The sequence below is a fragment of the Triturus cristatus genome, chromosome 10 (assembly GCF_964204655.1).
Source record: "Triturus cristatus chromosome 10, aTriCri1.1, whole genome shotgun sequence".
NCBI lineage: Eukaryota > Metazoa > Chordata > Amphibia > Caudata > Salamandridae > Triturus > Triturus cristatus.
Genome location: NC_140593.1, coordinates 308134382 through 308161656, shown reverse-complemented (window position 1 = coordinate 308161656; position 27275 = coordinate 308134382). Strand labels below are relative to the sequence as shown.

General features: G+C 43.9%; 2 protein-coding genes across 4 annotated transcripts in view; one reads left to right on the top strand and one right to left on the bottom strand.

Moving 5' to 3' along the window:
• CROT (carnitine O-octanoyltransferase) overlaps nucleotides 1-27275 on the top strand; it is a 662560-nt gene that overhangs the window by 19323 nt on the left and 615962 nt on the right. The window lies entirely within an intron of this gene.
• The window catches only part of LOC146789357 (peroxisomal carnitine O-octanoyltransferase-like), a 569137-nt gene that overhangs the window by 500091 nt on the left and 41771 nt on the right, over nucleotides 1-27275 (bottom strand). For both annotated transcript variants that reach the window (XM_085631299.1, XM_085631298.1), the window contains exon 3: nucleotides 23583-23707. In XM_085631299.1, coding sequence (XP_085487425.1) covers nucleotides 23583-23707 — 125 coding nt within the window. The remainder of the gene's footprint in view (nucleotides 1-23582; nucleotides 23708-27275) is intronic.

The window sequence follows — 27275 nt, the reverse complement described above, 5'->3', positions numbered from 1 at the left end:
TCCAGGATATGTTCTGGAGGCTTTGGAAGGCCCTCTTTCGATTTCAGCACCAAATGGAGGGCAAGCCCAATATACCCTTGAGGGCTTAGGCGAATAAATTGATAAAGTGAAGCTGCCGACAAGGTATTTTGTTCGTAACTCTGGTGTCTCTGACCTCGGCAGATTTTTGCGCGTTTGAATTGAAGACATCTCTTGAAAACAGAACGAGGAAGGATCTCCCCCGTTCAAGCTCTTGTCATGAGAATTTTTGAAAATTGATAGTATCAACCAGAACGCCCTAACCACAACAAAACACGAGTATTGTGGGATTTCTAGAACTCACGAAGGGTCTTATTATGCAATAACTAACTGTCCTGAAGATGGTCTGACGGACTTCTGCCCACCAAGACCGAAACGTCGACTCCATCATCTATTTTCGTAATATTCGATAAATGCAGTTGATTATTTTCTCAACAATGAGATTGGTCTCTGTCAAAACTGTACTGGAATAGATGTCTTTTGATGAAATGTGGATATGATTTAACCCGCTTTTCATGATTTATTGCTCAAACCAATGGTTCTTATGTACTCCTTTATATTCTGATCTATACATAAAAAGATTTGTGTTTTATTCACAAAAAAGAATTCCCGTGTGTGTACTCTTTATATCTGAAGATTGTTCTTGTTGATAAATTTACTGCTGGTGTAAAATCTGTTTAAATACACCCATAAAACAACTCGCTAAGAAATATAACCAAGTAATTACTTTGTTACGAACAAAATCCCTTGTCGGCAGCTTCACTCTTTCGATTTGGGCGCCAAAGGTTTCGGTGCCGAACTGGACTTGCTTTTTTTGTCCTTGGAAGCGGAATGTTTCGGTTCTGAACCAAACTTGTCTTTCGGAGCTGAATGTTTCTATTCCAAAGACGACTTTTGTCAACTTGATCCCAAGCCTGAAGGCTTGACTGGTTGTTTCGGTATGGGCCCGAGGGCGGGATGTCAGAAACGTCGACTTGGTGCCAACTAGGGCCCATAGGCAGAGGTAGTGCCAAAGCCTTATGTGTGGTGGAAGAGAGTTTGTGGGGTAAAGGGCCTTCAGTACTCACGGCACCCTGTCCCGGTGGCACGTCTTCGGACTCTATCTCAATCTCCAGCTCGGAATCCGATTTTGGGAGAGAGAGGGCTTATTCCTCTTCCGTTGCAGACTCTTCAACCTCTTCATGTTTGCATTCTTCTCTGAAGCTATCCGGAGTATGTTGGAGGCTTTGTTGCTCCATTTCTCTTCATTGAGCTGGACGATCCCGTAGAGTATTTTTTGATCAGAACGACCGACAAGCCTCACAATCTTCTTCCTTGTGCTCCGGTGAGAGGCACAAGTTACAGACTTTATGTCTTTATGTTTATGTTGGTGCAAGGGTACTTGGAGTGGCACCCAGGACAAAATTTAAATGGAGTCTGTTTCATCGGCAGATGTCTGAACCGACGCAGCTAGGCCCACAGGCCTCCTATGATGTTTTCTACCGAAGATGCATATCTTCCCGATTGATTAAATACAGGGAGAATAGGGAAACACATACAACAACAATACCGTCAAGGGTACAGTGGATTGTGCAGCGAGGGGAACCCAAAGGACGGTTTCGAACCGGAGCGCAGCAATACACGTCCAAACCCCATGGCGGAAAGAAAACAATCTAACAATGGAGTCGATGCCCATGCGCACTATCACCAAAAGGAGGAGTCAACTGTGACTGGAAAATACTTCTTTGAAGAAAAACAACTTGCAAACATCCGGGCCCAACACTAGATGGCAGGAGTATGAAAAGCATGTGTATCTACAGCACGCATGCCTCGAACAGGCCTGTTACAGAAAGCCAGTTTGTTGAAGTATACTGTAAACAAGGTTTGGGCAACAGGAGGGACAAACTCAAGCTGGACAGCCTAAAGCAAATAAAGCCAGCAAATAGAAATCCACAAAGCCAATGGTAAGCAATGGGCAGAATGCTTTCTTAGGACACATTTCTGAAACCCCCAAGATGTCTTTACAGAACCAGACAACTATGCTCTGCTAAGCTCCAACCTAAAAAGAGGATTAACAGTTGAAGAGGGAAAGGGGACAAGTAATAATCGGAGAAAAAGTTCTTAAGTAGACTGTGATGAGAAAAAAAGAGTAACAAGATAGAAGCCCTGGAAGAGTTGAGAGGAATATATACAAAGAAATGGGGTGAACAGCTTAGTGGAGGAAAAGGAACACAAAGACTAATGGTAGAAATGACCCAGATAGATTGTGGTGAAAAAACGTTGGAGAAAAAAGGACAACTCTACGGAAAAGGAAGCAGCTGCTAAGTTGAGGACAAAGTGGCTAGTGGGCGGAAAGGTTGGAAAGAAAAAAGTAGGGCAAAGAACGACAGGAGGAGAAAAGGGGAATAAGTGAAAGAGGTGAATGGAGAAAACGCATGGAGAAGGGATGCAGAAGTAAAGGAAGAAAGAGGTGAAGGCACAAGAAAGCAGGGGAGAGAAAGGCCAGAAGGGAGATGTGCAATGCTGAAGTGTAATCGACTAAAGGTAGAAGAATGGGTTTAGGGTTCTCACCTGACTGGCATTTCACTAGCCTCAGTGATAATTTATTTTCAAGGCTGTTAGTGATTACAGGCCATTATTTGTATGATTATTTGTTGTGATACACCACCTGCCCTATCCTACCATTAATTGTGTGTCTAAGAGAAGGCTGATTTAGGAAGTACTGAGCTTGGACAGGTTCTACTCCAGCCCTTCTTTCGTGTTCCCTGCCCAAAACACACACGGGACACCGGCTGCCTGGTAACACCTCTTTATTTACTTGTGTCCCCTTCCTGCCATGCCTGACCTTGGGATACAATCAGGACAGGCATGGCGACATGACATCTGCCCCCTTTGTATATTGAACATTCATTAGTTTTCTCACAGTTCTTCAATGAGTCGAGTGGGTCTCCGAATGGTTCTTCGGGGTCAGCTGGTTAGTGGTCGGCTAGAGGGGTGCCCCTCTCTCAAGTCGCAGGCCTCTCACAGTCATCTGGATCCTTCATGACTGCTCTCTTCTTGACTTGACACATCTGTGTCCCAGTCAGGTTGTCGAGCCTGAGCGTATGCTGTGGGGTCACACTTTTTGAAATGTGACACATTTCTGGTTGTTCTCTTAGCTCCTGATTCAGCTGTAATCATGGTCGCTTTCCTTCTTGTTATTTGTAAAGGATGGGCATAGTAGCGGCTGTCCGTTTTGGTTTTCCTTTCTTGGCCCACCAGCACCTAGTCTCCTTTGCGGATGTCAGACGTCTTGGCATGTCTGCAGTGATCGGCATATTCTTTCATTTTCGCTTTCTTGATCTGATCCAGTTCTACCAGCATCTCGTGGTCTGAGGTTGTGGTTCTGGATTGTATGACAGCATCTGTGGTCGGTATCCGGGTGCGTGGAATTCGCCCAAGCATTAAAGTGGCAGGACATTGATTCGTAGTGCTGTGTGGCATGGTCCTGTATACCCGTAGTACTTCCTTTAACGCTGGCTGAATGTCTCGATGGGCTGGTTCAGCTTGTTGCATTGTCTTTTTTATGGTGGTCATAAATCATCCTACCATCCCATTGGCCTGCGGCCACAAGGAGTGATTTTTTGGTGCTTGAAATTCAGGTGTCTTGCGAAATCTGCAAATTCCTGTCCATTAAAAGGTGGCCCGTTATCAGTCTTCACCACTGTGGGAATTCCCCATGCAGCGAATGCTTCATCAATGACAGGTATGACAGTGGTTGCTTTGGTAGAGGGAATTTGGTGAGCGATGGGAAATCAGGAGTATTCGTCCATGATAACGATGATGTATTTTCCCGATTTCAATGGGCCAAAGAAATCGACAGCTACTTGTTGCCACACACTGTCTGGGAGATCTGACATCTGAAGAGGGGCCTGTGATTCTTCTCGCCCTACCAATTGACAGTGTGGGCAGTCTTGGAGTGTGGCCTCTACCATCTGGTCGAGGGAAGGGAACCAGACGTGCTCTCGCAGCGCTTTCTTCGTGGCTACTAACCCTTGGTGTCCTTCATGTGCCAGGTTGACAGTTCCTTGCCTCAATTGGTGAGGGATGACAATCCTCCGATCTCTTAGTAGCAAGCCATTTGTATTGATTGAAAGTTCATCCTTGACGTGCTTGAATGCCATGAGTTCCTGAGTGTTGATGGTGTCACTCATCTTTGGTTCATCGAGGTGTCTCCACGAGTCAGTGCGGACGCGATGCATGATGTTTTGGAGCGTGGCGTCTTTGGCAGAAGCTTCAATGATGGCTTCTAATGGAACTGCAGGTGGGCAGGCTTGGTCAATAACGAAGTGGAGGTATTCTTCAGCTATGGAGTGTCGCACTCGCGTTAGGGCTTGTGGATGTCGTGAGATGTAATCTGCCGGATTCTCCACCTTCCCCGGTTTGTGAATGATGGTGCACGTATAGTCTTGTAAACGGATTCCCCACCATTCAATCCGCGGAGGCATCTTCACCCGGGGGTTCCCAAAGATGGTTGTCAGAGCTTGGTGATCAGTGATCAATGTAAAGTGCTTGCCATATATGAAGAGGTGGAAATGCTTGCACGCCCACACGACCGCTAGGCTCTCTTTTTCCGGTTGGGAATATGCTTTTTCTTTATCAGTGAGACTGCGACTGGCGTATGCAACGATGTGTCGTTGGTCGTCTTCGTCATCGTATTGCGCCAGAATCGCACCTAGCCCCACGGGACTGGCATCTACCGTGATTTCTGTCTTCCGTTTGAGGTTGAAGCACGCCAGATTGATGACTGAACTCACAGCTGCCTTGATCTTGTTGAAGGCTTGTTCACACGCGGCTGACCACTGGAAGGTTTGCCCTTGTCGAGTCAATTTTCATAGCGGGTAACTGGTTGCGTAGTCTTTGATGTAGCAGGCGCAGTAACTAGCCATGCCCAGGAATGAACGGACATCGCTAACATCATGCGGCAGTGGAGTGTCCGATAGTGCAGATACTTTCTCGGGTCAGGTCTCATGCCCTCTTTTGAGAATATGTGGCCATAGAATTTTAGAGTCGACTTGTGGAACTCAAATTTGTCTTGATTAAGTGTGAGATTGGCGTTGAGTAAGGTGTGACACACCCAGTCTAGCACTTTGTCGTGATCTTTCTGGGTCTCTCCGAACACCAAGATGTTGTCACTGTAGTTGAATGCATTTGGGATGTCCTGTATTACTCGCAGGATAGCCTCCTGAAAATTCTCGCCGGCTGATGAGATCCCGAAGTTGAGGCGCTTCTGAAAAGTCCTTGATGTGTGGTAAATGTGGTGATGTATCTCGATTTCTCATGCAACTAGAGTTGGTGGTATTCCTTGTTGAGGTCCAATTTTGAGAATACTGTTGCTCCATTCAGGCGTGTGATCATGTCACTGATATGGGGTTCTGGGTGCCGCTCCCTTTCGATGGCTGTGTTCGGAGCTTGCATGTCCACACATAGGCGTACTTTGTTGTCCAGACCTCTCTTGGGCACGACTACTACTGGTGACATCCATGGGGTGGGTCCTGTTGATCTTTCTCTGATGTCTGCCTTTATCAGGTCTTGGAGTTCATCATCTACCGCTTGCTGTAAGTGGAATGGCACCTTCCTGTGATGCTGTGCCACTGGTGTCACTTGCTCATTGACATGTAGCTTGACCTTGAAGTGAGCTAGCTTTCCTAGGCCACTGAACAGTTTCAGGAATTTGTTGACAATGTCTGGTGAGTTGTCCACTTTGTATAGGATCTCAACTAGCTTCAGTCATTCTGCGGTTGGCAGACTGAGAAGGCAATCTGCTGCTTCAGGGCCTTCAATCACATGGATTTGCGCTTGAATTTTTCCTTCTTTGTATGTGAGCGTTGTACGAAATTGTCCCAGACATGGCAGTGGTTCTCTGGACATCCACATGTAGACTCGTACTGCGGCTGGTTCCAGTTTCAGTTTTGGATTCATACTCTGGTACTCGGTGGTGCAAATGTAGTTGTGTGATGCGCCTGTATCTAAAACAAACTTGCCAGAATGGCTTCCCATTCGGATGTGCAGTTGTGGGTACTTCTCCAGTCTGTCCGGGTCTGCCACCATGCACACATATTCATCACTGTCCTGTGATATGTGGGTGAGGGAAGACGGCTCTCTGGACGTTGACCGCCGGGATCGATATGAGCTATGTGACTGGGTACTGGACCTTGACAAGCTTGTTGAGTGATCCCTTCATCCTTGTACAGCCCTCACATGGTGGCGTGACCCTGTATTTTGCTTGGTCTGTCTCATTTCCGTGCGACGGGTTTGGCAAGTAGCTTCAAAGTGGTTTTCTTTCCCACATCGGTGGCATTGTTGACCAATGGCTGGACACTGACCTGTGTGAGGGTAATCTTGACCACACCGGTAAAACTGTGGTGGTTGTCTCCGAGAGTGACTACTCTTGGTCCCGCTGTGGGGTGACTTCGTGCGAGGTGACCTTGTAAACCTTCCCGACTTGTGGTGGTCCGGCCGGCGCCTTGGTTCTGTGTGAGATTGTACACGGAGAGCTTGTTCTCTTTTCTCAGTCTTACTGGCCTCCATATTTTTTGCGTGTTCCTCTGCTTGGTCATTGATGCGGGTGAGCTCCTTTATCTAATTTAGGGAGTAGTGCTTCTTTAGCAGTCGAGGTCATAGTGATTCGGATTGACATCCATCAATAACACGTAGGCGAAGTGCGTCTTCTGTGTTGAAGTTGTCAAACTCACAATAGGGGGCTAGCGCTTGAGGCAGGAGATAAAATCGCCCATGGGCTCATCTCGCTCCTGAGATGCAAGGTTGAAGGTGTAGCGCTCCTAATCTAAGTTTCGATTGTGAAGAAAATTCTTATTCAGAGCTTCTCTCACGTCTTCGTTTGACGCGGAATTAGCTGGGGGTAACTCTTTGATGATTTGTCCAACATGCCTATTAAGTTTCGTAGGGCTATGAGTTGTTGATTGGGGTCATGGACTTGTGACCCCTTCATGAAGTCTTCAAAATCCTCAAGCCAGCTTTTCCACTAGGGGCCCTTACTGTTTCCAGATGTCAGTGTTAGGGGCTCGGGAAGACGCAGGTACGATACCCCCATGAGTACAGGTCGGGCTGTGGAGCAGCTTGTGCAGAACCAGGCACTGCCTGTTGCGAGGAGTCAGGGTCTGACGTGATGGACGCAGATGTGGCTCCAGCAGGCCTCAGTGATGTCTACGGGTCTTGGTATTGCTTTCGGCAGGTTTAAGGGAGTCTTTGTATAAGTCACCTGACTTTAAAATGGCCGTTGTTTTGAGACCAAGCTTAATCAATGCAACATGCCAAACTCCAAAATGGCCGCTGACATGACTCTTGTATACTCTCTTCAAGGGGTGTTTTATTGTAGCTTACCCCTGGCTTCGTGTGGTGTTCCTTCAGTTGGGCTGTAGTTCTCTCCGTGATTTTTCAGGCTCTCGGGCGTGTCTCCAGATCTCATGTCGCACTGCTACTCGCGCTCTCTCTGGCAAACATAAATGCTCCGCTCGTTATTCGCGGCAGCATGCGCTTCATCCGCTGTGTATGTAATTTCTTCACACTGCGGGAGGTAGAGGGGGTGACTCTGCATCCTATCCGTGTTGCCAGTTTTCGTGTTCCCTGCCCAAAACACACACGGGACACCGACTGCCTGGTAACACCTCTTTATTTAATCGTGTACTGGCGTGAACTACCCTCGCCTCCCAGGCTCCTTCTCTTTCCTTTCCTGCCATGCCCAACCTTGGGATACAATCAGGACTGGCATGGCGACATGACACCTTCCAGATCTGGCCGATTATTATGCACTGTTTTTTATAACAAGAAGCAGTGTGTTCGTAGCTCGCACCAGAAAGAGAGCTGAGAGGGTGGAAGTGCTTTAGGTCATCACTCTCACATCAACTACTCTTCAGGACAGACCCAGGGCGGGGTGCCATACCGAAATGAACCTTTGGGTGAAGGCATAAACTTCTAACCAGACATATCCACAGACATCTTATGGACACACAAACAGGAGCAGGCTACAGTGTTCCCAGAAAGCTATTGTTAACTTTATTATTCCTCATGATAATCGGGGTTAGACCTCGATAAAAAGTCCCTCCTTGCCTTTACCATCAAGTCTCGGTTCAGTGACTAAATATCGAGGGACATAATATAGAATGCCCAAAATATCGACTCCAAAATATAGAAGTACAGAATATAGAATCCCTATCTTCAAACAGGTAAGTACTAAAATATCGATTCCAAAATATAGAATGTTAAAATATAGTTAGCTAAAATATCGAATTTTTTATATGTATTAAAACTAAAATAAAAGTAATTAAATATTAAAAACAATTAAATAAAACATACTTAAAATAATATAAAAAAGCTTAAAATGTAAAAACAATAAATGTAATGTAAAAAAAAGTAGACATTTTGTTGGATAGTGAGAGCGTAAAAATTACTATTCCCACTCCAGTGAGTGCAACAGTAGGGAAAACGTTGGATAGCGTAGCGGTAAAAATTACTATTCCCACTCCAAAGAGTGCAACAGTAGGGAAAGCGTTGGATAGCGGGAGGGTAAAACTTACTATTCCCACTCCAGAGAGTGCAACAGTAGGGAAAGCGTTGGATAGCGTAGGGGTAAAAATTACTATTCCCACTCCAGTGAGTGCAACAGTAGGGAAAGCGTTGGATAGCAGGAGGGTAAAAATTACTATTCCCACTCCAAAGAGTGCAACAGTAGGGAAAGCGTTGGATAGCGAGAGGGTAAAAATTACTATTCCCACTCCAGAGAGTGCAACAGTAGGGAAAGCATTGGATAGCGGGAAGGTAAAAATTACCATTCCCACTCCAGTGAGTGCAACAGTAGGGAAAGTGTTGGATAGCGGGAAGGTAAAAATTACTATTCCCACTCCAGTGAGTGCAACAGTAGGGAAAGCGTTGGATAGCGTAGGGGTAAAAATTACTATTCCCACTCCAGTGAGTGCAACAGTAGGGAAAACGTTGGATAGCGTAGGGGTAAAAATGACTATTCCCACTCCAAAGAGTGCAACAGTAGGGAAAGCGTTGGATAGCAAGAGGGTAAAAATTACTATTCCCACTCCAGTGAGTGCAAAAGTAGGGAAAGCGTTGGATAGCGGGAGGGTAAAAATTACTATTCCCACTCCAGTGAGTACAACAGTAGGGAAAGCATTGGATAGCGGGAGGGTAAAAATTACTATTCCCACTCTTGAGAGTGCAACAGTAGGGAAAGTACTGATTTAATATTAAAATAAGATTAAATTAATTATCAATACCAATACAAAAGCTAATTATAAATAATATACAATTAATAAAAATTAATTACCATTGAAAAAATTAATTACCAATTAATAAAAATTAATTACCAATTAAAATTAATGATCAATTAATTATCAATACACATGAATAAAAATTAATATTTACTTTATTACAATTAATGTACTTCCCACCCAATTCCCCTATAAACCCACAACCCACTCCCAATAATAAAAAATACAATTAACATAATTATCAATTAATCAATTAATAAAAATTAATTAGCAATCAATACAAATGAATTACCAATTAATAATTAATTATCAATACACATAAATTAAAATTAATATTAACTTTATTACAATTAAATTACTTCCCACCCAATTCCCCTATAAACCCACACCCCGCTCCTAATAATAAAAAATACAATTAACATAATTATCAATTAATCAATTAATAAAAATTAATTACCAATGAATACAAATTAATTACCAATTAATACAAATTAATTACCAATTAATAATTATTAATCAATCAATTAATACATATAAATACAAATTAATATTTAATTTACTATTATTAAATCACTTCCCACCCTATTCCCCTATAAACCCACAACCCGCTACGGAATTAAATTACGCAAAAATTAAATTACATAACATTCATTACTTTAAAAAAATTAAACATACATTACAAAAAAAATACATCATTTTAACACCTATACAACCATACATAACACTAAAATAAAATTCGATATTATGGAAATCTATATTTTTAAATTCGATATTATAGAAATCGATATTTCATACCCCAATTTCGATATTCTGTCCTATCTATATTTTGGTAATTCGATATTCTGTGCTATCTATATTTTAGGGTCAATATTCTGTCCTGTCTATATTTTGGATTCTATATTTTGGTTGTTTACCTCAGGTCTCATGGGCAGAGGCAGGCATGAAGAGTCCAAAGCCAGCAATGCAAAGCGGAGCAATGCAGAGTGACATTTCTGCTGCTGCCCTATCCCTAGTGTCACAACTGGTACAGCACTCCGACCCAAGTTGCTGGATTTATGTGTCCGAATGATTTAACATGGTTAAATAAGAGCCTATTGCTAAAGGGAAACTCTGCCCAACTTTATCTCAAACATGCTTAGGCATTGGCACAGAAGTGAGTTTATATTCTGGCAGAAAATCAAAATGTTTTGCAGCATTACTCTACTGGATTAATTTTACTCAACAGAAAACTGAAACCAGTTCAGATTAGGGTACCTAAAGTAGCTAAGTGATAACAGGTGGGAATCCGAGCAGAGAATGCAGTGAAGGGAAACTAAATGGCAAAAGAGTGGCCATGAAGTAGAGAGTGTTACAGATAGCAAAGTGGAAGAAGAAAGACACACAATAAAAGAAAAAAGTGAGAATACGACAAGAGGAGTGACAATTAATAGAGTACATATAGCTGTGAGTGAAAGTGCTCAGAGAGGTCAGGGAACAGTGGAGTGGAAAGGCAAAGATACAGGATAGCGGACTGGCATAAAGAGGAAGCATAGTGAAATAACAATGAAAGAGTGAGTAGAAGAGAGAGAGAGAGAATAGAGGTGTGCCAATGTGCAATGAAACTACTCAAGTGTCAGTAAAATACCTGCCACCGAGTGACAACGACGACAGTAAGAAGGACAAGTGATTTGGCACAGAGAGAAAGAGCAGCCTGGAGCACCCAAAAATATCACAACGGCATGCTAGAGAAAGAGAACAGAAAGTGCTTGAAAACACCCTGGAAGAGACACTGGGATTAAAAGGTACATACAAATATCAAAGAGATGATGATTACTGAGTTAGATCAAAGGGTTGTGAATTAAAATAGAGGATAAACTGCAAGAGTTATGTTATGTTATGTTATGTTAAAGGGACTTGTAAAGCGCATTGTTACCGTTAGGTGTCCTGGCGCTGAAATGCGTTGCCTACTGGTTGAGAGGATAAAATACATGAATTGAATTAGGATCTGTTCGGAAAAAAGCCAGATTTTAAGGCCCTTCTAAATTCCAGGAGCCCAGCCGCTGCTCTGAGCTGCAGAGGGAGGCCGTTCCAGAGTTTTGCAGCACAGCAGGAAAAACTTCGCCCCCCCAACTAGCTGTTTTAACACGTGGGACTTTTACCAACCTTGCTTTGGTTGAACGGAGGACCCTGGAAGGGGTATACCATTGAAGGTATTTACTCATAAATGCCGGCCAACATCCCTCCAGGGTTTTGAAAACCAGGCAGAGAGCCTTGAATTCTATCCGCTGTCTCATGGGTAGCCAATGAAGGTCCCAAAGTCCCTTTCTTATGGATACAAACTTGGGAATGCCCAGAAGAACTCTGGCAGCAGCATTTTGTACCGTCTGCAGACGATTAAGCTACCTTTTATGAATATTGATATATAAGGCGTTACAATAGTCTAGACAAGACAAAACAAGTGTTGTTACTACTGTCCTAAGGCTGTCATCCGAGAGGAGGCGCTTAATTTTCCTCATAATCCTGAGTATAAAAAAGCAGGATGATACCACCTTACTTATCTGATCGGCAAAGGACAGTCTGGAGTCTATCATAACTCCCACATTTTTTGCCTTCTCAGTGGGATCTGGAGGTGAACTCAAAGATTGTGGCCACCAATTGAATGACCAAAGATTTGAGGGATTACCGAAAATAATCACCTCCGTTTTTCCTGCATTGAGCTTTAAACAGTTTGCTGACATCCAGCCGGCAACGGATTGCATACAGTTGTAGCAGTCCCGACCGGCCTCAGCCTCTTTGCCTTTTTGGATGGATAACACAATTTGAGTGTCATCGGCATAAGAGGTCAATTGGAAACCAAAAGAACGAATGAGGGCTGCCAGAGGAGAGACATATATATTAAATAGCGTGGGACTGAGCGCCGAGCCCTGGGGAACCCCACAGGGCAGAGAAAAAGGCTTTGAGCAATCAGTACCAATGTCTACTGTTTGAGTTCGATTTAAAAGAAAGGATCTTAAAAGAGCAAGAGCCTTGCCTGTAACCCCCTTTCCGCTTAAACGGTCCAACAGCACCTCATGGTGGACCGTATCGAAGGCCGCCGAGAGGTCCAACATGATCAGGATTGCCGCGCCGCCCTGGTCTAGTGCTTCTCTAATTTCCTCCGTAGACTTGAACAGCGCAAGCTCCGTACTATGTTCTGTACGGAATCCAAACTGAGTAGGGTCAAGGAGTTCATTGTTATTAATAAAAGCACTCAGCTGGTTGTTCATTTCTCTTTCGATCAGCTTGGCAGGTAGAGGAAGTCGAGAGATGGGCCTATAATTATTCGGTTCTTTGGGATCCAAATTGGCCTTCTTAAGAAGGGGGAGAATTGAGGCTTTTTTCCATATTTTGGGAAACAAGGCACACTTAAATATACCATTAAAAACAGGGGCAAGAGCAGCTCCAATGGTGTTAGATGCTAGTTTGGCTATTTGTGCAGGACAGGGATCTAAAGGAGAGCCTGATTTGATTACCTGCAAATGCTTGACAGTATCTTGGCCACTCATATTCTCAAAACAGTTCCATAAAGGCACTATCTTCGTGTCCATTGGACAATCCCAAACATCCTTCTTTATATCTTCTGCCAGTGAGTTACTGAAGGAAGAGAAGATTGTGCCTACTTTCTTGAAAGGCAGATGCGAGAAGTTCGCAGAATTCCAGGTCGCCGTGAGGTTTAACTAAAAGTTGGTGTTGTGAGCTTCAGAACTGTATTAAATAATTCTTTTATGGAGGATTTTGCTTTACTAATCTGTTCCCCATAAAACATCTTTTTGGTTTCGGTGCGCAGTTTTTTGTAACTGTGGAGGCTGTCTTTATACACTTTTTTGGAAGATAAGGTATAGTCCTTCCTCCACATACGTTCTAATCGTTTACAAAAAAATTCTATTTTTTTGTGTTTTAAACTCTCATCGTACCAAGGGGCCGAGGGTGTCGTTCTTCTAGGGGTGTAGACTTTGACTGGAACTGCATTTTTGCAAGCCAAATCTAGCCATTCGATATATGCCATCGTGGCCTTGTCAACCGATGAGGGCCAGACGTTCAAAGTGGACTTCAGGTGGTTTTCGAATTTCTCACTGTTAATATTTTTCCAAGCCCTGATATTAACTTTGGGTAAAAATTCAATTGTTGGCTTGGAGAGCCTAGTAAGAGAAATCTCGAAAAAAACGGCTGCATGGTCCGACCAAGGAATTGATAGTACATTGCTGAGTTTAATATTAGGATTGTTAGAAAAAATACCATCTAGGGTATAACTGGCCTTGTGGGTGGGGACTGAGACTAATTGAATGAGTTCCCCCCACCCAAAATTTCCTGAAGCTTGGCGTTGTCTACATCCAGATCATCCTCCAGATAAAAATTTAAATCTCCTAAAATAGTAAAAGAGTTTGCACTTAGTCCTTCTTCAAAGAGTGATCCTGCTAGATCTAAAAACACACCTCTTGCTCCGGGAGGGCGATATAAAAGAATAGCATAGAAAGTGTCATAAGGAGAAATGCTAACATTCACTGCCAGAGCTTCACATGTCGAATTTGGTACTGGACAAAAAGAGGGTTTTAAGGAATTGTGATAAATCATTGCCAGTCCTCCCCCTTTCCTGCCCAGTCTGTCTTGAGTATAACATAGATAACCTGGTGGCAAAGCTTTAACTAGGTCAGGGCCAGAAGCTCCATCTGACCAGGATTCAGTGATAAAGGCCATCTTGATACTGTGGTCCTCGATTAGCAGTGCACATTCATCACTGTGTTTAATGAGAGACCTAGCATTAAGAAGCATTGCTTTGATAGGTGCAGAGGCATTCTTATCTTTATTCCTTTTATTTTAGAAATGTCTCTGGATGTATTCAAGGACCGCACATATTACTTCTATTGGGATTAAATATAAGAGAGCCTCTCTAGAATACCTGATAGAATTTGGTGTTGTAGAACCAGGGGGACATGCCCTGAGCCCAGACCGAGTGCAGACGGGCGCAGACGGGCTTGCCTTAGGCACGCCAGGGCGCGCCCGCTGTGCGGTCCCATCAGCGCGGAAGATATGGGCAGCAGTGCAAGGCAACTAGAGCACTAACCTTACAGGCTCAAAAGTTCCACTTCCGCTTTTACCGCGGAGCAAAACCGAGCACAGGCGTCACGAAGTAAACAGTGCACAATATATAATTGATATGTGGACACAACTGAGAGCGAATAATTAGCAGCAACTAAGAATCAATTTTTAAAACCATATGTGCAAATGAGCAATTATGTGCAGAAGCAGGATCAGCTAAAGTTCTGTTTAAAAACACGGTGTGCAAATAAGCAGTTTGACCAGATAGCGAGTGTAGGAGGTTGTCCTACCTGTCAGGCGTTCAACACAGCTCTGACCAGGAAGGCAAGCGCTGCGTGGTCGCATCAGCGCGGAAGATATGGGCAGCAGTGCAAGGCAACTAGAGCGCTAACCTTACCGGCTCAAAAGTTCCACTTCCGCTTTTACCGCGGAGCAAAACCGAGCACAGGCGTCACGAAGTAAACAGTGCACAATATATAATTGATATGTGGACACAACTGAGGGCGAATAATGAGTTCAGAGTAGAGGGCATGTATGTGAATCATGCCAGCCCTTTCTAAAACGCCAGTTTAAAAATATAAGTTCATACTGCATTTTTTCCAAGTTCATAACGCTAAGAAGCTGAGCTCTCTGACATATGCACGATTGTATATTCACTGCAGTGGAAAGTTTTGGCGGCCATGCAGGTTTGGTTTGTTGCCCTACATTCACCTCATAGAGACTGAGGGGAGACGGATTCCCACAACCACCTCCAAAACACAGTAAGCTTTGATTTTTTTAGACGAGGGCCCACTTCCAAACACTGCCTCATGCTCACTGTGAGCCGCCATGATTATGGAAAGATGCAAGAAATCACACCCTCCTCTACTAAATAAACAAGGAGAAAAAAACATTGCAATGGCAGGAAGCTCTCCCCTGAAAGTGAATCACAAGATGGCAAACATGACTACAGGGAGAATCAAGTGAAATGCGACGGCTCCTCTTTCAACGTACATCTCATAGACGTAGCGGCAATATAAACAAGCATTGTCATAGCCAATAGGTCTCGCCTTTGGGACCTTACAAGTGTTTAGTTATCCAGCACAATATCCTTGGTGCAACAACATCAAGTGTTGCATGGCTAAACACTTATAAGGTCCCAAAGGCGAGACCTCTTGGCTATGCCAATGCTTGTTTTGAGTGAGTGGCTCGTGCAGGTATGCCACTGTGAGGTAGAGCTTTTACAGGAGCTTCTGTGACATTGCGCCTCTTCAAAACGTATCTTGGGTCTGGTGTAATACTTCTACCCCTAGTCCCATCTTCTCGCACCCAATGCATCCTTATATTTCCCATGTACAGCCGGGGTTCACACTCCTATTACCCCTGCCCTCCAGTGACACTTTACCTGTCACGGGTAGTGGTGGTGGTGGACGTGGTGGTGGACGTGGTGGTGGTGGTGGATGTGGTGGTGGTGGACGTGGTGGTGGTGGACGTGGTGGTGGTGGACATGGTGGTGGTGGACGTGGTGGTGGATGTGGTGGTGGACATGGTGGACATGGTGGTGGTGGACATGGTGGTGGTGGTGGACATTGTGGTAGTGGTGGACGTGGTGGTAGATGTGGTGGTGGACATGAGGTGGATGTGGTGGTGGTAGATGTGGTGGTGGTGGTGGACATGGTGGTGGTGGACGTGGTGATGGTAGACATGGTGGTGGTGGTGGACGTGGTGGTGGTGGACGTGGTGATGGTGGAGGACATGGTGGTGGTGGATGTGGTTGTGGATGAGGTGGTAGTGATGGTGGACATGGTGGACATGGTGTTGGTGGTGGACGTGGTGTGGGTGGTGGACATGGTGGTGTCCGTGATGGTGGTGGATGTGGTAGAGTGATGGTGGTGGACGTGGTGGTGGTGGTGGACGTGGTGGTGGTGGAGGACGTGGTGGTGGTGGAGGATGTGGTGGTGGTGGTGGAGGACATGGTGGTGGTGGAGGACGTGGTGGTGGTGGATGTGGTGGTGGTGGATGTGGTGGTGGACGTGGTGGTGGTGGTGGTGGATTTGGTGGTGGCGGATGTGGGGGTGGTCATGGTGGTGGTGGTGGATGTGGTGGTAGATGTGGTGGTGGTGGATGTGGTGGAGGTGGATGTGGTGGTGGTGGACATGGTGGTGGTGGACATGCTTGTGGTGGGGGTGGTGGATGTGGTGGTGGACGTGGTGGTGGTGGACATGGTGGTGGTGGTGGACATGGTGGTAGTAGACGTGGTGGTGGTGGATGTGGTTGTGGTGGTGGATGTGGTGGTGGTGGACGTGTGGTGGTGGTGGACTTGGTGGTGGTGGACATGGTGGTGGATGTGGTGGACGTGGTGGTGGATGTGGTGGTGGTGGTGGACATGGTGGTGGTGGGTGTGGTGGTGGACGTGGTGGTTGACCTTGTGGTGGTGGACATGGTGGACGTGGTGGTGAACGTGGTGGTGGTGGTGGTGGATGTGGTTGTGGTGGATGTGGTGGTGGTGGACGTGATGGTGATGGACGTGGTGGTGGATGTGGTGGATGTGGTGGTGATGGATGTGGTGGTGATGGTGGTGGTGGTGGACATGGTGGTGGTGGACATGGTGGTGAACGTGGTGGTGGATGTGGTGGACGTGGTGGTGGACATGGTGGTGGTGGACGTGGTGCTGGAGGACATGGTGCTGGTGGACATGGTGGTGGACATGGTGGTGGACATGGTGGTGGTGGATGTGGTGGTGGTGGACGTTGTGGTGGTGGATGTGGTGGTGAACATGGTGGAGGTGGTGGTGGTGGATGTGGTGGTGGTGGACATAGTGGTGCTGGATGTGGGGGTGGACTTGGTGGTGGTGGACGTGGTGGTGGTGGATGTGGTGGTGGACATGGTGGTGGTGGTGCTGGACATGGTGGTGGGTGTGGTGGTGGTGGACGTGGTGGTGGTGGTGGGGTGGATGTGGTGGTGGTGGACGTGGTGGTGGTGGACGTGGTGGTGGTGGATGTAGTGGTGGTGTTTGCGGTGTACATGGTGGTGGTGGACGTGGTGGACGTGGTGGTGGTGAACGTGGTGGTGGATGTGATGGTGGTGTATGTGGTGGTGGTGGACATGGTGGTGGTGTTGGCGATGGACATGGTGGTGGACATGGTGGTGGCCTTGGTGGTGGTCATGGTGGACCTGGTGGTGGTGGTGGTGGATGTGGTGGTGGTGGACATGGTGGTGGTGCTGGTGGTGGACATGGTGGTGGTGGTTGACGTGGTGGTGGTGTTGGCAGATGTGGTGGTGGTGTTGGTGGTGGACATGGTGGTGGTGGACGTGGTGGTGGACGTGGTGGTGGACGTGGTGGTGGTGGACGTGGTGGTGGACGTGGTGGTGGTGTTGGCGGTGGACGTGGATGTGGTGGTGGTGGACGTGGTGGTGGCAGTTGACTTGGTGTTGATGGTGGTGGTGGTGGACATGGTGGTGGTGGATGTGGTGGTGGTGGACGTGGTGGTGGTGGACGTGGTGGTGGACATGGTGGTGGTGGACGTGGTGGTGCAAGGAGGAGACAAGTTCCCCTGCAGTCCCTTCCCACTGGTGGCAATCATTTCAAGGCAGTGATGTCTCACTACAGCTGTAGCTGCAACTGTACAAAAAACACCTAGAAGGTTCGGATCAGGAGGCAGGGTTCTAAGCTGGAAAGGGGTGCAAAGCTCTTGCAGCCCATCACAGGGACTATTTCTAGTTCGCTTAGGTTCAGGCCGTCTGGGAAAGCTGCATGGACTGATTTAACACGAGGACAAATGCAATCATATTTGCCAAGTGCTTTTCTGAAAGTAGGCAAAAAAATACGTTAATTGACATGTGAAAAGTCTAACAATAATAAATCCCTTATAGAACCGCTCAGCAAGTCACCCCGTCTGGGTCGGGCAAACAATGAGGCAGTGTGAGTAAAAAGTACACCACACAATTAAAAGAGGCTAACGGAGTGGCCTTGGCATTTTCTTCATTTTTTAGAAGGGTCGAAAAAGAAGGACTGTATTGTAAGAGAATATTAAAAATGCAATAATATTTGGAAGATAACGAACACCGTGACTGTATCCGGCTGCGTTTTCAGACAATGTCGTGCGCCGCTGCTTTATTAGTCACAGTAGGGATGTATGAAACATCACAACAATGCCCCCTGCACTCTTCGCTGGGGTTGGGGGCGTGTCCTGGAAGTGACGTGCAACAAGTGGAACAATAAAACGTCTCTTATTTATAGTGGACCTTTGTGAGCTGGAGATTTACGGCGGGAATAAATATTTGATGACTTGGTTCGCTGCGGCCACTCGAACCTTTTAGAAACAAAAAACACAAGAACGCTTGGCTATTATTTTGGTTAACGCACGTGACAGCCATTTCACGTAGCCAAAAATAGATCTCAGTGACAACAGACCTTTAGCAAAAGCATGCAAACACTCGCTCCAATAAGCACAATCAAAATTGACGACTCTTAATGTGCATACGGGGACTGGATGCTTTACTGGAGGCGTGCCAAAAAAAGAAGTCCCGAGAGTGTCACGCCACCAGTAAAGCATCCAGTCCCCGCGTGCAAATCTTCTGTCCCACCGCATGCACGTTTGGAATCCGTTTTGATTCCAAAAAGCCCTCGCCATGGCGAAAGCACCGCATGCGCACTGCTAACGCCAGGCGAGACCTAAAAAGAGCTATGAAATGCAAGCAGAGGGAAACATTTGGGGCCTCATGTAGGTAGCCAAATACCGGTCGGTAACGGCCGATTTTCGGTAATTATACCATTACCGACCGGTATTTTGGCTTTTGGTATGTAGGGGGTGAATTTCTGTATTCGGAATTTACCGAATCGGTAAAATTACCGAATCGGTAAAATTACCGATTCGGTAATTTTACCGATTCGGTAAATTCCGAATACAGAAATCAGATGTAGGGGGACTGTGTGGGTGTTGTTTCGAGTCGGTATTTACCACCAACTAATAGTTGGTGGTAAATAAAGTATGGATGAGTAAAAGCATTTAAAAGCGCTTAGAAGTGTGCACATGTGGCAGACATACATGCCCTTAGGGCATGTATGTGTGCCACATGTGCACACATGGCCGAATCAGGGGTGCAACAGGGTGTCAATGTGACACCCTGCCACCCTTGCATGTGCTCCCCCATTACCGAATCGGTATTTACCGATTCGGTAATGAGGCATACCTTCCCCTCAATGGGAAGGTATGCCTCATTACCGAATCGGTAAATACCGATTCGGTAATTACCGACTCACTCCGATTCGGTAACATTTACCGAATTTTTACCTACATACACTTTACCGATTCTTAAATACCGAATCGGTATGATTCGGTATTTTAGAATCGGTAAAGTGTATGCCACCTACATGAGGCCCTTGATGTGGGGCAGGAGGCTGTCTTTGGAATGAAGCCTTTTGCTCACTACAATACACCAGAAGGTGCTGACATACTATTCTGATGGTTTGTGATGCCCTCTCGGTGGGAAGAGAGGGATGAAAAAAGTCTGCTTTGCTGTAATTACAATCGCAATTTAAAATCATCATGACCGTGCTTTCCTCCCATAGGCCTGCGCATCCTCAGCATAACACAAAACAGATGGCTGCAGCTTTTCACTCCCACGGCACTTTGGAATTTATGGCTGTGTTATGTAAACTCTGCTATTCCCAAATGAAAAAAACACACAAGAGGTTTTCAAGCTTTACAGACGATACACAAACATAGAAAGCATATAATTATTAAAAAAGCTTTAAAAAAGCCATAACACGCTGCCTTGCAGTTGCATGTAGTAAGCAAAAAAAGTATAACAACAGGTTTTAAGTCTTTACAGTTGACACACAAACAAAGGCTAGGCTTTCAGAAATCAAAGATAAAAAATAGTGCCCAAAAAAACCTTACAAGCTTAAAAGTGTAAGGCTACAAGCAATTAGGCCATGCTCTGTGGAAGGGAGCAACACACAAAGAGGAGGGACATTTATAAGAGAATGACCACATACAAGCATGGATTTACAAATGACACTCAGAATAACAAATAGAAAGCAATGGGCGAGCTGTAAGCCCACAGAGCGTAAACATGTCTCGAAGAGCCACAGCCTGCGCTGTCTATGGAGACCTAAAAAAAAAGATGTATTAAAGTATTTTAGGGTACAGGCTGTATTTCCTCATTTTATCTACCTCTCATTAAGCAGTGCTTTTGCTTAAACTTTTTTCCTGTGTGGGAAGTGATCACTGCTTCATGCATGACGAAAGACTCAATATTAGTCAAGGTTAGTTAATTTTCCAAAGGCAAAATAGTTGTGGCAGGGACCTTACAAATGCCCACCAGACTGACATCAGCTTTAAGCTTAGAAAAGTATTAGTATTAGATTTGTTGGAAGTCTTTTGATGGTACCCTAAAACGACGTCCTATTTTATATGACGTAACATCATTAATTGACTTTGGATCAGCAAATTATTTGCCATTTTATTTTGACTCATAGTGGATTCTACAATTATTAGTCATGATTCAGAAGTATCTAGCCAAAAATGGAGTCTGACAAAGTCTATGAATTCATGTATGAACAAATGTGAGTAAGACCAAATATAAAATTGAATCTGAAATCTCTCCCACCAATAGGTTGCCATTGTAAGCCAGAATACTACCTCAATTTAATGTAAAATATGTATTTTGTTTAGGCCTGGAGATGGTTAAATATGTGACGACTGTATCCAAATATTGTGTAGGGAAATGACATAATACCTTTTTCAGGATAAAGAATTGCTAGAACACCTCCAAGGTCATGGTGCAATAAATGATATGTGATATTTATTATGGAAGGCATGTTTATCTTTACAGCACAGAAGAAGTGGTCAGTTTGCTGCAAAACATGTGTTGGTTGTGGCTGTTTCTGTTCTACAAGAATTAATCCATGGGACTTAAATTAATTTGATGTAGTAGCTTTCTTTTTGTGAGATGAAAGATTTAACTGTATATTAGAAAGGATTTTAGAAAATGGAATACGTAGGTTTGTGAAGCAGAACTAGTTCTTTTACTAAGATGTTTCAACAAAGAGAACACACATTACAAATCTGTGATGATTTATGAATGAATCACTTTGATGAAATTACGTTTTGGCTTCTCTCTAGCCAATTAATTTGAATTATTGTCACCCATACCCCTTGGAGCCTTCGTCAGGTGAAGAAAGGAACTTTCTATAACCAGATTTGTAGGTGGACTAGAAGTTTCCTCACACTTCAAAGTGTGGCATAAGGTATAAATACTGCCTTCTCAGGCCAGATCTTCAGTTCACTCCTGGTCCCATGGAAAACTACAGGAGTGCCTTGTACTCCAGAGGACTACCCTGTTGTTTGAGGTCTGCCTTGTTTCTCAAAGGACTGTCCTGTTGCTTGAGGTCTCCCTTGTTCTTCAGAGGACTGCCCTGCTGCTACCAAAAGACTGTTCTGCTGCTTGAGGCCTGCCTTGTTCTAAAGAGGACTACCTTGCTACTTGAGGTCTCCCTTGCTGCTTGAAATAAAGAGAACCATCCCCTTAAACCCAGGACTACCAGAGTGACTACAAGTGTCAGTTGGCTGACCTCCTGTTCTGAGCTATGGGAACACGAGAACCAGGGTCCTCCCTGCAACTGTCCAGCTGACCTGCTGCAACAAGCCCTGCCTGAGCCCTGCTGGCCCGTACTGAAGTGAGTTCCTGATACCCAAGAGATGATTCCCTGACCCCTTGGTGGCATCAGTTGAGCTCCTTCTGTGAAATCCTGAAGTTTTGAACTATGTGTGCTGAACTTTGAGAAGGTAACTCTTTCAGCAGGACTAACCTGGTCCTTGTAGCTGGCTCGCACTCCAACACAGTCGACCTGAACTTGTGGCTTTGTCCCAGAATTGTGTGACCATATACCCACAGTTAGCCCTTTCTGATTCTTGGTGCGAGTTTTAATTAAACCTTCAAAATTGCATATGCCAAGTTCTACTGATTAGATTTTTGTCATGTTGGTCTCATTTTATTTATTACATTTTATACTATTTTTCTAAATAGGTTTGGGATTTTTTATTGTGTTGTGTTTTCACTTTATTACTGTTTGTGTGCTGGATAAATACTTTACACTTTGCCTCTAAGTTAAGCCTGACTGTGTTTGCGCCGGGGGTTCACGAATAAATATTACATTTTAAAATATAGAACATTCCATAAATGTGAAGAAATTTAAAAATTTGAAGTTGGATGCAAAACATTTAGGACCTCATTACGATGTCGGTCTGAAAGCATTCCAACCGACTCCTTGTCGGAATCGGTTCCGACCGACTCGGGTTCGGCGAGCTTGACTGACCGATTATGATGTTTCCAAACACCGTTTGGTTGGACTCCCATTGACTTCAATTGGAGCCTGTGTTCCGACCGACAATACAGGCTTCCATTGAAAAAAGGGGTAGTTGCGGAAAAGCTTGCACCCTGTCGCAGGCACCCCATGGTGCCTGGCCACTGTGCATGGTTGCAAAGAGGGATCCCAGGGGTACTCCCACAGGCCCCAACCGGAGGCCTCCAGGTGAAGGGGGGCCTGCTACGGACCTCCAAAGTCAGTTTCCGATAGCCTTTTTTTGTTAAACAGACCGATTCGGAAAGGCTGTCCAAATCCAACATGATAAAACGTCGGTCGGAAAAGCGGTCCCTAGAGCTGTACGATTCAGCTCCGACGACGAGGGACCCGATTCACAGAACTAACTTAAGACAAAATCCTAAGCTTACTACCATTTTGGTATTCACAGAAGACACTTACTCATTTTGGAATTTACGTAAGGCACTTACTCATCAATGAGTAAGTGCTTCTGTGAATACCAAAATGAGTAAGTGCCTTATGTGAATAACAAAATGGTAGTAAGTTTAGGACATTGAAATGAGGCCCAAAGATGGGGCCCTTAAAATAAATTGTGAGAGCAGTACAAATGCAAAAACAAAATGTAGTGTGGACGATCGATGGCCTCAGTTTAATTTAGGAAAGCCTCAGCCTTCCCATTAAAATTAAAAGCTTCATTGTTTTATATATTTGATTGTAAATAAAATAAAATATTTCATAATTCAAAAAGATTAAAGACCACTGTTCAAACACACAAATACAAATGTGAAAATCAGTCATGTTTAATATATAATATTTCCCAATTCAATAGTATGTTTATGAATTCCATTTGTGGTGTTCTATTTCACTGAGTACATACTTCAGATACTGCATCAAATTTAAAATTCTATATGAATTAATGCAAACATTGTACAGAAGTAACTTACCCAATTCCTTTTCGTGCTGGCCCTTTCCTCCAATTTTTGCTGTAATTCTTTTCCAATTCCATCTTCAAAAGCTTTGGAAATATTCAATGTCCTTTGATATTCTTCCTTGTTTAAGAAAGGTTTCACTAAAAGAGAATAACCACAAAACGTTAATACAATTGGTAAGCAAACAGGATCGCAGAGTTCTTTGGAATAGTGACATAACTTATAGGAAAATGTAAAGCTGCAGGCCGAGATAAAATATAATTTGGGTGAACATGTTTGTGATCACAGAGAATCTCTAAACCTCAGGGAAGGAGAAAATGTGATAATGTATTTAAATCTCCTGGTACCTGCAACCAAAGCTACCTCTTATCTGAAGAAAAAGAACTATAATTTGCCCAGAAAGTTGATATTTTTTCTTATAAGTCGAGAGGGTGGTGTTTTTTTCACACAAACATCATACAACTCCCCACCATTTTGATTTACTTTCTCATGTATAGTACATTAACCCAACGAAACATGCCAAGTTTCAAGAAAGTATATCAAAATGCTTAGAATTATCAAATTTATTTGGTTGTTTTGAGTTCATAATTAGATTTTTTATTTCATTTAAACAGTTTATTCTCCAAATCATTTAACAAAAATGTAGACACATTAGAAAAAAAAAGAATACACTCTATAATAATATAAACATACAGCAATGCCTACGACAGCCCAGAATTTAGACAGTGAAGCCGTCTAACAGTAGAAGCAGAATGGTCGGCAGAGGTAAAGCAGAGTTATAAGCAGGTATCATAAAGAAGCAAAGTTTTCACTAAGGAACGGGGGAAAGCAAGATAGCAACCAGAACTGGGTGTTAGAGTGTAGTTTTGGAGAGTGACAATGGATATTGATAAGTGACAAATGATAATGGCAGTGCGTCCTTCACATCTATATAGACTGAAAATGATATCAAACTAATGATTTGCATAGGAACACAACAAGGCGGACAGATAAGTGATTGAGAGATATGAGCAATATTTATTTAATGGATTATTTCAAGAATTTTGTATAGGGATGGTGTTATGCTCTGCAGTCACTTAAAATCACAAGTTAGTGGTAAGTACTTAATTGAATACAATGTTATACAGACAGTTGCGACAATTCAAAAAAACATAAATTCTCAAGCAAAAGTTCCGGAAGACTCACAGAAGGCGATGTTCAGGTCATTCGATCAGTAAATGGGAGAAAGGAGAGTCACGTGGGTAAAATCAAAGATATCAAGCCTTTGAAAGTACTGAATGGCGAGTGGATACCAGTCAGTGGAATGGTGATTCAGTGATGCAGCTCAGGGGCAGTTCTAAATGTGTCCTTGAGAAATTAGGTTTACACGTCTTTCCTGAACTTGATATATTTTGGGGGATTCCTTAATTCTAAAGTTTATTTGTTCTTTAGGCAAGGTATTTGAGATTCCTCCATGTAATAATCATCTGGGCTTACTTTGGTAGACCTTGGACATCTTGTGAATCAGTTTAGCATGGCGAGAATTTGCAGAAAGAGAATGCCTTTTTCTCAGAAACAACTGTGCATGTGATATATATAGAGTACCTGGAAATAGATTCCTTGCTGTAATGGAATCCAATTAATGGATATCAAAGTGTTTCCTTGAGATTTAGGCATTTTTAGGTTGGCCAGCAAATACAATATTGCAATAGTTCAGTCTTTATATGAATAAATACAAAAAACAATGGTCCTAACTCAATTATTACCAAAATACAATAATCACATCCAATTATGTCTTTTCAAAATTTAGAGCTAGATAGCAAAAGAATTCAGGATAGCTCAAAATATTCAATATAACATTCTAACATGAAGCGATGCAACATCCAATACTTAATTCATCATACATTCATTTACAAAAAACCATAGATTCTATAATATTTGACACATGGTTGCTCCAAAAGGAACGTGCATAGAACAGAAGTGATAAGAAGTGAGTGTGTAGTAAAGATAGATTTGAAGGACAATAGAACAATTATTAAAAACCTTTACAAAGTGCACGGTTATGATTCACCGTTTGAAATGTCCTGGTCACGTTCAGAAATATCATCAATGAGTTTAAGTATTTCATGCACAGAATTTAATTCAATTTGTAGCACGTTTGAGGGATTGCGTGTACCAGGCTTGACAACAAGAGAGATGTCGACATTTCGACCCGTCTAGGGGTACAGAGGTATTTTGAGACCTTGACCGTGCGGGTCTTCTTCAGGACAACAGGGGGGATAAGAGCAACCTGGCGTGGTCCTTGACTTGACTCTGTATCTAAAATAAGGAATTCAGTGATAAGGCTGTTGCATTGATAGTGCAATTAAACACCAGCAAAAAGGGGGATTGTGGGCTTACCTAATGTGTATCCAGGTGATAATGGTTAATTATCACCTGGATACACATTAGGTAAGCCCACAATCCCCCTTTTTGCTGGTGTTTAATTGCACTATCAATGCAACAGCCTTATACTTAGAGCGTCTGCTCTAAGTATATAGAAACAACGAGGCAACCGTTCACGTAGTGACGGTGCGTCGGTGACTGTCAGGGTGGAAAGACTCACCGGAGCCATGGAGTGTAGTTCAGCCAGGGTATGCGGAACCGATCTGTAGTCACTGGGGATCGTGTGGGATAATGTTCAATGTGTGACTTAGTCGTATGCAAATAAAGGCACAATTCACAGTCTAGGGTTCCGCTGCGAATACATGTAAATCGTGCTCATTTTACAAGTAGTGACTTAGAACACAAAAATTACAATACACAGCTGAAGTTCAAGAATTTGAAACAGTTCCAAAACGCATAGGTCATTGGAAGGGCGAAGAATACAATCTCGTGGTTCTTTTAGAATACAATGAATAAATGATCTCACACTAATAACTAAAACATATCTTGAATATATGTCATGACAATGAATGATTACAGAAAAGATGCACAAACATAATAAACAATTAGACTGTTGGTCACACGTACATATATTAATCAAACAAACACACAATTATGAGGTCCATAGGCAGTCAATACATAGGTCTAGCGATCCAGTGTTAACCAATAGGAGCCATGAACAATAGAAGAATTTACCTCAGGGGAGAACCATTATGCGCAACAGGCCCGATTAGCCATTGCTCATAATGGAAATCTGTCTGTTAATCTCCTCCTGTTCATTCAACCCTGTGTTGATCGTATTTAAGGAATGTATCCATCTGCATTCCCTTCTATTTAGTATCATGCTGAAATCCCCTCCCCTGGGATTGGGCTTGATCTTTTCAATAACCCACCATTTCAAACTTTCAGCAGTATGACCAAAATTCGTGAAATGGTCAACCAAGGGGGCTCCCGCTGTTTTGCAGCGTATGCGGCTACAATGCTGAAGAATGCGACACTTAACTTTTTGAGTCGTCTGTCCCACATACATAAAGTCACAAGGGCAAACGATTGCATATATGACTCCAGAGGAGTTACAATTACTGAAGCCCTTCAATGTATGTACCTGTTCGTTGTGTGTAAATTCACTGATTTCTTTAGTCAAGGGACAGGCTTTACAGGATCCACACTTATGGTGTCCCGCAATCGCCGGGATACCCCATAAGGTGGTCTGGCCGGTATTCTGAGCCACGGGTAGTAGGGATTTAACCACGTGGTCTCTCACATTTTTGCCTTTCTTGAATGCATGCAGTGGTGTTGGTATGT